The sequence below is a fragment of the Alligator mississippiensis genome, chromosome 1, assembly GCF_030867095.1.
Source record: "Alligator mississippiensis isolate rAllMis1 chromosome 1, rAllMis1, whole genome shotgun sequence".
Lineage (NCBI taxonomy): Eukaryota > Metazoa > Chordata > Crocodylia > Alligatoridae > Alligator > Alligator mississippiensis.
The window spans coordinates 300004791-300018890 of NC_081824.1; the positions used below are offsets into that span (position 1 = coordinate 300004791).

The 14100-nt window shown below is 45.7% G+C and overlaps 1 protein-coding gene across 6 annotated transcripts in view; it reads right to left on the reverse strand.

Moving 5' to 3' along the window:
- LOC102560906 (cystathionine beta-synthase-like protein) overlaps positions 1–11040 on the reverse strand; it is a 53471-nt gene extending 42431 nt beyond the window's left edge. Inside the window, exons 1-3 of one of the 6 annotated variants that reach the window (XM_019487196.2) lie at positions 11007–11040; positions 1936–1995; positions 154–374 (exon numbers count right to left, since the gene is read on the reverse strand). In XM_019487196.2, coding sequence (XP_019342741.1) covers positions 154–195 — 42 coding nt within the window. In that variant the 5' untranslated portion in view covers positions 196–374; positions 1936–1995; positions 11007–11040. Of the gene's footprint in view, positions 1–153; positions 375–1924; positions 1996–10318; positions 10406–11006 lie in introns of those variants that run through there. The other 5 variants (XM_059720765.1, XM_006260474.4, XM_019487197.2 and 2 more) reach the window with 5 other exon arrangements.
- Positions 11041–14100: the final 3060 nt, after the last annotated feature.

Here is a 14100-nt window from a genome sequence, read left to right on the forward strand (position 1 = left end):
CAGCAGAGCTGCATCCAAACAAGGGGTTTTGCTGGCACAGCTACATTTCCTATGGGTTCTGACCTTCTCACATCCTGAAACAATAAAACAATGCCAGCAAAGCCAGATCTTAACAGAAAGCTTCCACAGAACAAATCCTATCAGACTGAGTACCTCAAGCACGGCACCAGATCTCCTTAGTGCTGACTTCGACATGTTCCTAAGCGTGGATTTAATACATAAGAGACTCGATTCACTCCAGAGTCTCTTTTTGCTACTGTTCACAAAGAAGAGTTTCTCCAAGGCTTCAGGGTATGAAGGTTAAAATGCTGAGTGTCAGGCAAACTTTTATACTGGGTGTAAGACACGTGCGCTGCTTTTAATGAGCCAAGATGCTGCAAAACAAAGCGGACAAGACATGCAAACATAGCATTAGGAAGAGCTGGGCAATAGAGGTACCAAGTTAAGCCAAATCTGAACTACTACACAATAGTTGGAAGATTCCCTCACAGAGGTGAACAACTGAAGCTCCTTTGATAGCACTCATCCTATTCAATGCCACCCTTCATCACTGTTGAAGAAGCACCCTTGATGAATCAACGAAATATGTGCAAGTGTTACAAGAGGCACCCAGCAAGGGAACAATTTGAGAAATGACTTTTTGAAGAAAACACGGGCAATGTTCTTCCCATTCTGCTTTTCCTCCATAGGAAGAGTCCAATCACAAGACAAATCTGTAGCAAATTCTTCCTACTGTTAAATTAGTGCTGCCTGTATGAATCCAGTAGAACTGCATGCAGCAAACAAAAAAATTTTTGGACGTTAGGAAATGAGATCTAAAAAGAGTCTTGGTGTTTTATAAATTAAATGATGCCTGTAACAGAATGAGCTAGTATCTCCAAGTCCAGCTGCACAAAGGGGATTTCCCATGTCTGCAGAGATGTACATCTGGCTCAAGTCTTTCAAAATATCTGTGTTTTTTCTTATTTTTTTTAATTGGATTCTGTAATGATGTTGTGGTAGGTTCCACATCTACTTTCATGTTTGTACAGCACCTGGAACAAGGCCCCAGTGTGGAGCTTAGTCTCTGGGTTCAACCACAAAACAAATATTATGTAAAAACAGACAAATTCTCTGTATATTTATCTGATCAATGGAAGAGCAATGAGAAAGTGGAACCATGTGATACATGAACTTCAGCATATGAGTCTTCAATTTAGCACACACCATTGATCACTTTACCTTCTGCCCACTAATTACCTTCCCTGGCAATGATTCAGGAAGGCTCCAAATCCCTAAACAGGTTTAAATAGTCACCATTTAGAACAAACATAAAACAATCCACAAACCTAAAACCTCTAAGTTGAGTGTTTCTGTCTTTCCCTCATCCCATCCCAAATTAAAAACTACACAAGTCTGAGGCCCAGCACAGGTCAAATTCAGTCTAAAGGCTTATTAGACAGGTACCGATAAGGTCTAATATGTCACAAGCACACAGGGCTAAAAGATTTCAGTCTCATCAGTAGGAAAGGGGATATTCTCAGCAACCCAGTGGAACCCAACACTTACTTTTATTCTTGGAATATCCCGAGATGTACCAAAAATGGCATCATTTAGGGCAATATAAGAAAGGTCTTTTACAGAGGGTTTTGTGACTCCTCTTGGTATACAAATTGTTGTGTAAAGGATCACTAAGAAAGCTGGCATGCATTTGCTGAGAATGGGTGTGTGATGTCACTGGAGGCTGGGAGCCAACAGAATTTAAGAGGAAATAATCCTAGTTTACAAAGCAAGTCCAACAAGAACCGTGTGGTCTAGCAATGCCAATGCCTCTGGAGTGTCCCAGAAGAAAGGAGGCAGAGTTTGTTAACAGAAAAGGGATGTGCTTATTTTATTACTATGACCTGCTGTACAAGAAGGGTGTGGCTTAGAAACAATTCTGTACCTGGTACTTACCACCACACCTCTTTAGCCTTCTTGCTTCAAGAGGCTCCAGTAAGGGTTTTTTTCCCTCTCCTTCAAAAAAAGAAAAAAAGGAAAATGCATTAAAATGTTGTGAAAGTCTTCTTAAGGGACAGCAACGTCATGTTCACCATAATGGAACCAATATCACCAGCTTCATGGATAGACAGCTGCAAGGCACAAAGAATACAGATTGTTCACTATAACAATAGGTGGCAAGGAGAGAGGGTTTTGAACAGTGCCTTCTGTTTTCACAAAGGCACTCCGTGCAATGTATTTGAGGGCGAGGAAGACAGAAGGCATTTTCCAAGAGTAACTCTAGATCTCTTCAGATTTTGCTATCTTTCTCACAAAGCCTTTGAGAATCATTGCTAAGTCCCTACCAGCTGAACATGGAGTGTGATATGTATATACATTACAAAAGAGTACATATTGCAGGGAGGGAAGAACCCATAGAACTGCTCCCCAGTGGAGCAGCAAGATTATAAACACAGATCCTGGTTTTCTCTGATAAAAAAAATCCCCAATTTTTGGATTTAAAAAATTAACCCAAAATACATATTTTTTTGAGATTAAAAATCAAACACCACTCCCACATATATATATATATATATATATATATATAGCCTTACTCCTTCAAAGAAACTCCCTACTCATTAGTTCACACCCTCCTCAACAACTCCTCCCATGAGACAGTCTTCTTCCTTATATCCTATTTCATGGATAAGAGGATATCTTCCCCGCCCCAAACACACACTCCCTCTCCTGATACTGACTGCTCTACAAACTCCCTCATCATCCCCTTTCTTATAGGGCCAGCGAAGTCTGCTTCACAACAAACCCCACAGACTAGCACTACTAACTACACTTGATCACAGGGATGTTATTTCTGTTTAACCAGAAATTACAGAACTGTTAAGAGTAAAAAGCTGTGTCTGCCATGTTCAGCCAGATTTTGAACATGTTCATTTTGAAAGAAGGGGACACAGGTTCAGGATTTTAAACAATGTTTCTGGCTGGGACTACTATTTTTGCATAACAGGAACAATTCCAAGGTAGAAAAAAGCAGAACAAATTATCACAGCTGCCACAAAACCCCTATCCTGGGACACAATATTGACTTTAGAAGATATTGCTCCCATGAAAAAAATGCAAGGCTGGCACTTGGCAAAGACTCCACGAACAAAATAGATACACCAACATCTTTGCCGCACCAGCCCAGACACTAGTATATTTACCAACAGTCACCAGAACATAGGACAAGCTGCTGCTATAAAGAACAAGACCCTGGAGTACTTCCAAAAATACTTTTTTCCAGGGTGAGGGATTGGTTTGGGCCATGTTGGTCTAAAAGCATAGGCAGATAAAATTCTTGGGGTAGAGGCAATATCTTTTATTCGACCAACTAAATAGTAGCACAGAGTTTTTTTGCTACTATTTAGTTGGTCTAATAAAAGATATCACTTCTACCTCAAGAGTTTTGCCCATCTTTCCCAGGATGACACCCTTTTAGTGAAGATATTCTGGAGGGCTTCAACAGGATGGAGGCAAGGACCAGATTCATGCCAGAACCTGCACTGGGCTTTGCTGCTGGTGGCCCATCACTGGTAGGGAGTACATGGAAAAAGTGGGATAAAACAGAAACAAAGCTGCAGAGACAGAAAATTGCAGCAACCGCCTCTTTTTCTGGCCTGCCTCCTATGAGCAGCTGGCAAGGAGGGGTTGGGGGAAGGGCATAGACTGGGCAGCCAAGGTGTACTATGACTCAGTGGACCTCACCATCAGCCTCTACCAGGGAGCAGTGCAGCTGTGCTGACTCCCCTATCAAACTCCTCCATCATAAAAAAAAGCCAAGGCAGACCAGCAGCACTAACCCTCTCCCTGAAGGAAATCTCTCATGGGCCATAAGCTTTTAGCCAGGCTGTAAAAGCTACACCCTTATTAGGAATAAATTAGCCATGCTAATTAGAAGGGCTGATCTAACCTCCTCCACTACACACACACAGCAAGACATTGGAGAGAAGCTGAATAGAAACATGTATAAACTGTGGAAAGGCATTTATTCCAATGCTCATGTCAACTACTTTCTAGAACATAAACCAAAAAAAAAAAAAAAAAAAAAAGCAATCTATAGAAAACCTTAGTTGTATCCAATCCCTTAAAGTTGGGGAGATGAAGAAAAATGCCCTTAAAATCTGCTCCTCCCCCTTTTCTATAGAACTTTCTTCAATCTGAGAGCACCCAGCTATGAGCTTTGTATCTCTTATTACTGCAAATCAGGGTATTCATCTATGAAGCACCAGGCTAGGTGAACAGTGGCTACAAGCTGTTACCATTTTGTGGGTGCTTGGTACACTGGTAATCTCAGTTCAGATCCAGATGAACCAGGAGCCACATCCCCAGGCAGAAGTTTCCAAAGACAATTTTTCCAGCTGCTCTGCCTTCCTGGCTGTAAAGATCAAGACTGAAAATCAGCTTGGGAATTTGTTCCTAATAGTGTCTGTGCCGCACTTTTTCAGGATGAAGAATGTCAGTTTCCAAAGCTATTAACCCAATGCGTTCCCTGAACACTTCACATATGGGTGTATTTCCCACACCATTTAAAAGAAACGAATCAACTAGACCTGTCTGTGCAGTTTCTGAGTCCTGGCTGCAGCTAAAATTTTGTCCAAAAGGCAGGTCCACAAGTTAGACCTGGTGGATCAGAGTCAACAATACTAAGGTCTGACTGCCAAAGAGGAGGTAAAGTGTACAAGTCCCTTCAGCCTTGGCCTGAGAATGGGATACACTTTACTTCAAGCATGCAAAAAATCCAGCTGAAGGCAGCAGGCATTCTCATGGGCTTAAGTGCTTTGCTGGAGTGGATACTTAGCATCCTTCCCAGCTTTGCCTCTTATAGGTATTGCTGTAACATCTGGATACCACACACAGCCATTAGAAGCCTCCAGAAAGACCACTAATGCCACAGGTAATTTTTATGCTCTCTCTTTGTGACTCCCTCAGAGCAGTCAGTCTGTGTCAGTCGCATCAGTCAAGGACCACTGAGTAATATGAAATTACTGGGGACTGAAATAATCACATTCTGGTTCTGGAAAAAAGACATCTCAGAAGAGGGGGTGCAGATGTGCCCCTAGAGGATTCCAGAGTTGAAAGCCCAATTCTCTCTCAGTGATCTCATCCAATAGGGGAAGATGTGGGTGCAAGCTTTTCCCTGGATCAATAATCATCTTCAACCTTGGATTAGTAGATCCAAATACTTCGTGATTTGAAATGGAAGTGTTACAATTTTCCCCTGCCTTTTTAATGCTCCAGGATTTTACAGCTATGATGGCAAAGGAACTGTAAAGGTTTTGTTTAAGAACTTCTGGCCTAAGGACAGCAAAATGTTCTATTTTGCCATCTTGCCCAGATGGGGAGGATTGCATGTAGGCAGTTATGGAGCTGGTGAAACTGGTGCAGTGAACAGGGACACGATTTCTGGCATGTCCTCAATTTGCATGAGAATCAACAAATCAGCTTTTTTGGGACTAGTCTGACAAGTTAGAAGAAGAGACTTTTTAATGAGAGAGCATTACAAGAAGAAACCAGAAAACTTCTGTCTTTAATTTTAAGTAACCCTAGCCTTAACTTTCATTATCCAGTTCTGTATTAGAGCACATTACTCTTGTCTATACTTAGAGTAGACCTGATGTTTCTCTACTCAGAACATAAGTATGGAGAACTATATTATTCATCTGTAAAACTCAGAATATACTTTACTAGTCAAAGCAAGAGAAGTATTATTCCTTTAATTATACAAGGCACCAAAATGAAGTGGCTTGCCCATGGCTAACTACTGCAAAAAGTGGACTCTCAGCTTGGTTCCTGGCACAGTTCACCGGATCACAGGCTTCCCCAAGAACTACACTCTTCCAAGGTCCTTTCTATGTCATATATTTTGTTGGGGTGGCATCTGTGATAAAAGCTGGCAGAAAGGTGTACTTGTTCCCACTGAATGCAGAGGAGATTGGCAGTTGTGAGTGACATGTTTCTAGTAGGAGAAAGTAAAAATGAGAGGCTCAGGTCTAGTCAACACACAGACTTGAACAGATTTAACTGTTATTTCAAATTGATTTAACTGAAACATGGTGATTTCAAGTATCGACATATACCCGTCTTCCTGCGTTAAATTCAGGTAAGTATATCCCAGCTGTTTATATTAAAAAAAAAAAAAAAAAAAAAAGAAATCCTATTTCAAATAAACAGTTCAGATGTGTATGTAGAAAGGCCCCCAGCAGGGGCGGATCTAGGATTTTGAAAAGGGGGATATGGGTGGTGTGGTGCATCATCCTATATAGCACAGCATATATTTTTCTCCAGGTAAAAGGAAACAAGAAGCTTTATTAATATGCCAGGGGCCTAGGGCTATATTATTCAGTTTAAGATCAAAACAAAAACAAATAGAACTTTACTGGAACGAGTTAAAAACAGTCTGCAAAGCTGTGAAATAGGAGCTACCAGAAGCAAGGAAGGAATAATAGAATTGCAGAAGAAAGGCTAGCTTGATTAGTGGAACGTCAAGATCATTGAAAAGGGGAGTGTGTCATTAACACCCATGAAATAAGAAATTCAGAAGGAACTAGGTAGATTTGTAATAAACCATGAATTCAACTAACGAAATCAAAGGGAGGGTGTGAGCGCACCAGTGTAAGCCCTAGATCTGCCCCTGGCCCCCAGCTATAATAAAAACCTTGAAGCAAACAGAGAGAAAGCGCTTAGACTGGAGGCAACTCATAGACTAACCAGTGAACATTTGAAAACAAAAAATTAACTTAGCTCAGCAGTCTTGCTCTTTCAACCAAAACAAACCACTTGTGGATGCTCCCCCTTACAAATCACATGGCACAAGAGATGCTTCTTACATAACACAACATAAGATTAAACATAGCAGATAAAATCACTGTACAACAGCCTTAAGCTACAACTTTGCCTCGGTTCTGCTTATCACATTGAGAAAATTACCTGCTTCTTTGGCAGACAAACCGTATTAGAGTGGGCTTGCCAAAAGCAGAGCTACATCATAATAAAACCTTAACAATTTCATAACTCTCTTTCTAAATTAAAGATAACAAAAACACATGGGGGATTTTGTCCTCTTGTTTTATTTTAGCTCACTGCTGTTTAAATCACCCACACCAGTTAAATACAAGGCTTCAAGCCACAGGCCTCCTTCTCCAAAACCACAAATGGCAAGTGTTACATTACAGACCAAGAGTTGCCGAGTCACCATCAAAAGCAGAATTATATCAATTCAAGCACTTGGACTAGCATATAGGAACTCATCTCAGCAACAGCAGGCAACTGAATTTTGCTTGTGCTGTGGTTCCACTCACACCGAGAATTACCAGACTATAGCAAGCCTGAATTTTTTATTTATTTATTTATTTATTTTTTACAGGTAACCTCCAGCAGCAGCATTGATTTGTTATCTCTTTCACTCGCACACCCTTTTATTCTCATATGTAAAATTGCCAGGCCCCATTTTTACTCCTCTAGAACGGCCTTCCTCTTATTCAAAGAGAAGTTTTGCAAGGGGGCCCAAATTCAGTTGTTTGTTTAACTGGCAAGCACATGCTTGATTAGCTCAGCGGATTGGGGCCATAGTGCTTGACATTCTCCAGGATCAAGCTTTAGAAAACATGCAGGTTTCCTACGAGAATCAGAGGATTATCTAAAACAGGGAAAAGAAAAAATACGAAGTTCACCATTACCATCAATAAAAATGCCACTGAATTGACCATTACTAGTAATCTGTTCTACTGTGGCAGCTCTCAAAGGCTCCAGTCAGGTTCAAGAACTCCTCATGTTGGACAGGCTATAAAACAGGGATGGCCAACCAGCTGTATAAAAGTGCCACTAGTGGCACAGGCAGCCTGTGTGTGTGACATGGTACATTAGGAGGGGGACAGGGAGCACAGACCCAGATAAGATAGGAAGCAGAAAGCAAAGCAGAAAGCAAGCAGATCAAGCAAATAGCACAGGAAAGGAAGCAGAGAGCAGAGCAGCAGATCAGGCAGAGGAAGAGGACTGGAGTGGCATTTTGGGAGGGTGCTGTGCCGATGCGTGGCATGCCTGCCAAGGAGGTTGGTTCCCACTGGAAAACACATTCCTGTCCCAACAAGCTATGCAAATACTGCCGAACAGGTAAGAAAAAACATGTAAGGGAGGGTCCTGGGCAGAACCATCTCCCCAGGATGGGCAAAGAGCCAGTGCCAAGCCTGTAACCGACAGGAAGAAAAACTTGGATGTTATCTCACAAGCATGAGAAAACTTTAAATGTGGCCTGTGTTATCAGGCTAGTAAGGGAGGTTCTTTTAAAAACAGTAGGCATCAGAGTAGCAGACTTGGAGCCCTCCCATTTGGTTCTGTGCTTATGGCTTCATAGCCATTAGAAAAAATAAGCTCAAGCATTACAAAACCTCCACTCATTCAGCACATCCTTTCCTTGCAATTCAGTATTCCATAACTGTTGTTATCTTTCTTTCAATCCCATCTTTCTGTTCATCACTAGGAAATAAGAGAGTCTCAAACGCTTCTAAAAAAACAAAACCATCCACATTGTGATCTGGTTTTGAGGGGCTGGAAAGACAATAAAATTCATCAGGGCAGGGACATCAGTGGGAAGGGGAAGAAATCAAATCAAACCATTAATAAGATACTTCACAAAAGATCATCCTGGGTGTGTCTACACCAGCTGACTAATTAGCTCTGCAGTAAATGTCTCAGCATCTTCATGTGCTGATTAGGGCACAGGAAACTAATAAAATCTGCAGCAGGGTAACACTTGTAAATATAGGGCAATAAACTGCTGTGGAGTTTTTTCATGCGCAGCAGTGCACATGCTGATGCTGATGGTGCTGGCTGAGGCATGAGGGTGCTTCAGTGCAGGGGCTGCCTGCAGGCTAGCCCCATGCTGAACCACCCTCCTGCCCCAGCCAGCCCCTCCACAGCACATTGAGCCTGGTTAGAGCAGCCCTGGGCTGGCAGGCTGACCCCTGGACTAGGCTCCATACGCTGCACATGAATAAACTCCAGAGCCAATTGCACCCAGGCACATGTTCAAATGGCGCACCCAGAAGCAAAAAACTCCAGAGCAATAAGCCCCAGAGTTTCTTTATGTGCACTATTTGCACATGTAGACATGCCTCCTGTTTAGTCCAACAACATTATTTTCTCTGAACTATTCAGCAGAGCACAGACCCTAACCTAAGTACAATTAAACCACTAGGCTCCAGCACACCAAAATGTTGCCAGAACACAATCTGGTCCAAAACCTTTTCTCCTGTGTGCTGTGAATGAAGGCAATCCTACCCCCACGCCTGCAAAAGCCATTTGTAACCCGAGCTTACACTTGGTGCTTAAAGAGGATCCTGTTCCTAGCGCAGCAAATGAGCAGCACTCAGGATTTCAGCGAGGCCTGGAATAGGAGATGCAGGGAGCAGGCTCTGGTGTCTGCACCGTGGCCAGACTGCTACACATTTTCTGACACTCCTTTGCATCGCAACTCCGGCACTTTGTCCAAAGCTTATCCACCAGGCCGAGAAGGCAGCCAGATTTCAAGGGGGGGGGGGGCCACCTTTGTATTTAATTTACCTGGACTAGCAAACTAGCAACACACCTTGCACCTCTCCCTAAACAAGCCCTGCCTTGGGCCCATGGCTGACCTGGGCTTATGGTGTGTCCACATGGTGCCCTTATGATGAAGGTGAGGGTTCAGTGAGTGGCTGAATACAACCATTGACCAGACAAAGGGATCCAGGGGGGAGGGGGTGGGAAACTGCTCCGGGCATAAGACACCAGAATGAACTGGGGGCAAGTGAGGGTTTATCCTGGGGGACCCAGCTCTGTCCCGCTGGGTCTCCTTAAAGGCTGGGGGGAGGCAGGCAGCACTGTACCCAGGCTCCTGGCAGCCCTGAGAGAACTTTTATTATCAGCCCGCCTTCACCAGAGATAATGAAAATAATTATCAAACAGTTACCATTTTCGGACCCCCTTTGTGTCCCAGCCCTGGGGGGCTGCCCGGTTTGCCTATGCCCTGTCCAGCCCTGGAAGCAGGGACCTCTACCTTTGTTCTCTGAGCCTAACCCAGCGCCCTGCGGAGGACCTAGGCCCGAGCTCCATCTCTCCAACCTTCTTCACACCGGCTGCGAGGGCCAGAGGGCTGGCAGGGGCGGGCAGTGCCCAGCCTCTCAGCCCCGCAGGGCCAGGAGGGTGCGAGCCGCGCAGAGGAGCAGGTGCTGCGGGATGATACAAGAGGAAAGCCAAGGCGCAGGGACACCCCCATCGAGCCCCCCCCGGGACTCCCCCATCCCCTGCCCCACTGTGCCCCGGCACTCACGGCAGTGGCGGAGCCGGCACCCCCCGCCCCGATCGCAGCGCGCGCGGGCAGGATGCAGCGGGGCTCCAGCGCTCCTGGCGGGGGGGAGGGGGAGCGGCGCGTGCTCTGATTGGCTGGACCGGGGGCGTGGGGGGCACACGCCCCACCAATGGGAAGGCGGAGAGTCAGTCCTGCAGCCCTGTGGCTGGGGGGATGGGGCACTCCTCTCCCCTGGGGGGGCGCCCCCCGCCGCCCGCTTTGTGACGTCACAGAGGGATGGGGCGGGCGGCAGCGGGGGGCGCTGGCGGGGCGGAGGGGGAGGGGCAGGGGGTGCCCCCGCCACGTGCCCGCCTGGCAAAGGCCCACAGATGCCCCCGTCCTAAACCGGGCCAGAGCGCAGTGGCTCTGACTCATGCGGGCCCAGCACAGACTGGAGGGAGGAAGAAGGGACGCCTGTGGCACCTCGGCCCTGGGCTGGGGCTCCCACACCGCACCACGCAGCCTGGCTATGGCCCTCCTCGCAGCCACCCTGCCCCCACGAGCATGGACTCCGGGCCTGCCGCCGCGCCCAAAAGGACTCCTCTGCCTGCTTTCCCTGCTGGAGAGGCAGGTGCTTCCCCCACACCCTGCCACAGCCCTGGTGCCCAGACAGCCTCCCCTCCCCCACATCAGCAGGCAGGTGTATAAACCCACACACAAATAGACTTACCTGCATCCAGCCGCCAAGGCTGCACCCACTGCCCTGCCTGGCTACATGCCGGCCATGTGCATATACACGTGGTGCCCTCTGCCTCCAGTTGCCCTGCCCCTGCTCCCACCAGCAGAGCACAGATAGATCCTGGTCATTTGTTCAGATTTCAAAACACTGCTTGGACAGAGATGAGAGGACCTAAAAAGAGGATGCATCCAGAAAACCCAGAGGTATGATAACCCTATGCCTGCCACCTGGCCCGGTTGCCCCCAGGGTCTTTGGAAGCAGTGGGGAAAGGGCCAGGAAACGCTGGCTCAGGCTTGTTCCTGCCAGGCTCCTCTGCAAGGAGGGCAGAGCTGGGATCTAGGCAGCCATTTTAGGAGTGGGGGGCGCCCCTGTCACAGAAATTATGGAGGAGACCTCAAGGTCAGTGAGGGGGACCTTGAGTCTGATGAGGGGGGCCTTGAGTTCAACAACAAGGGCCTTGAGTCCAGTGAGAGGGGCCGTAAGTCAAATGACGTTGGCCTGGAGTCCAAGGATGCGGGCCTTGAGTCTGGTGACAGAGGCTTTCAGTCCAGTGAGGGAAGCCTTGAGTCTAGTGAGGGGAACCTCCTCTAGTCAGTCCAACAGTTTTCAACCTATGGTCTGAAGCTCCCTGGGGGGACCACAGACTATGTCTAAGTGGTCCATGAAAGATGACCATGATCACTCAGAAACAGGTGAATACCCACACTTGCAATTCAACAGGGTCCACACCACCATTCGAAATTTTGTTGGGGTCTGCAGATGAAAAATGGTTGAAAACCACTGCTCCAGTGCAGTGACATGGGCCTCCAGCCCTGCAAGGGGGACCTTGAGTCCAAAAAGGTTGAGAACTACTGCTCCAGGCTAATTACATCTCTAACTACACAGAAGTCCCAGCACCAGACAAGGGCTGTCTACATACATGGATGTGATGCTGGGCCTCTGATCAGGATGGTTCCCAGGGGAGACGCAGAACCTAAGGTGCTGAGTGGTATTAAAAGCATCTAAAAAGAGATTTCACTAATAAGTTAGAATAGACAGCATCGATTACCGTGACAGTATCTTTGTCACAAACCAACAAGTTGGATCTTCTGTTTAATGGGGAAAGATTAAATCCTGACAGGTATTGCCATCCCTGACTAGGGACCTGGAAGACACTTTGAGTTCCTCCTTCACTTTAAATACAGGGGTCATATCCCACTACAAGTAAATCCTTAAATGATTTGTTAGACGTGGGGACTGAGTGGTAGATAAGTTGCAGGAAAAGCAGTCATCATCATGCAGCCCTGTAAAGGTTCAATCTGTAACCTAAGTAGGCACAGGCAGGTGCAGCATTTAAAATCAGTCCTCACTGCTACAGTAGATGTGTCATGCCAGTAATGCAAATGAGCCATACAATTTTAATTCATGTTTTCTTAAGAAACAATATAGAGAAATTTGCCTGTGTGCTGTACTGTTCATTAGTTGTTACATGCAGTACTGCTTCTTTAAATATCACAAGTTTATATGCCTCCCCAGGAGCCCTATTTGCTTTCATTTTGGGGTCTTTGCTCAGAAAAATAAAAAGTCACCAGCCATGATAGTTGTGCTGTGGAGTTAAAAAAGAGAATAGTTCAATCTGCGGAAAGGCCAGTGCTGCAGTGCTATTTTTATCAACGTGGGGAACTGTACTTTTAAGAGGCTCACGTACCGTAAAGCAAAGGGAATAAAACTGGCTGGTCTGAGACACATTGGAGTCTCAGACCAGCAGAAACTCCCTATGCCTGACAAAGGGTGACTGCGCCCAAAAGCTTGCTAAGAACTTTTTTCCAACAACTCAGTTGGTCTCATAAAAGATATCGCATTTACTCAAAGAACCTTGCCTGCCAGGAGCAAAACTGACATTTAAAAGGATGCCATGAGTGAGTGTGTGAAGCAGTTTAAAGCCCCAAGAACATAAAACTCCAGAAGTGTAGAAGGGAAATGAAAGATCAAAAGATACTTTACTCTGTATCTGCAAGCAATGGATGCCAGGAAAAACTTAAGACAACGAGAAGGTAGATAGTGATTGATTCTGAAGCAAGCAAATGTTAAGTCATTCTTAACATTTAAGTTAAGAATGATTAAGTTAAGTCTAGATAGTTCTGGATCTTTCTGAGCTGACTGTTAAGGCAGAAGGAGGCTAACCCTTGATAAGGCAATTCACATTTGCCGGGCTAAGGTCATCTAGTCCAAATTGGACAGTGATTTTGCTATCAGCATAACTGACAATATGCTCAAAATAGATTCACAAAGTAGGCAAAACACAAAGAGCAACATGGAGCTACACTTTCTGTAATAAACTAGTACAGCTATGTGTAAAAAAGATGTGAGAAATGCAGTGGATCACTGCAGAAGTTTGCACAATGTGGACAAAGAGGAGGATGACACTCGGATGAATTATTTGGAGGAACAATGGTCAAGACTGTAGCAGATGAAGGCTATCTCCTGTCAAGAAGGGCTGAGCATTAGGGCTGTGAGAGGCTTCGGACTGTGCTTTGGATCTGGAGAAGCTGCAGATGCTTCGGTATCCAAAGCAGCATGTCTGGATTGAAGCACTGGCTTCGTTAGGCACCTCAAGCTGCTGACAGGCAAAACTTGTGACATAGATGACCCTGTGTGTGTTATGGTTCAGTGGGCTGAAAACTGCAGTAGTCACTCCTGTTGAGGCCACAAAGCCTGTCGGCTGTCAAGGAGATAGGTGCAGGGGCAGTCTGGCTTCTGGGGTCCTGCGCCTCTGGCTGCTGACAGGCAAAACTCGTGACATGGGTGCTTGTGCCACTGTGTGTGTCTTGGGGCAGTTGATTGTCTGTATTGATTCTTTCCTCTCCTTGGTCGGGTTTTGTAGGTGCTAATTGATGGCAATTAACTGGCTACATTAGCTAGGTCCTGTGTATTGAGCTGGTCCCTGAGTGAATCATGATCGATTGGTAACTGGTAACACAGTAGCTTAGCAGCCAGGCCTGCAGTAGTCCGTCCAAAACTTCGGAGCTGCTTCAGCAAGATCAAAGTGGGAAACCAATCCGAAGCTCCGGATCAGATCCCTGGCATCTGAAGTGGCCGGATCTGA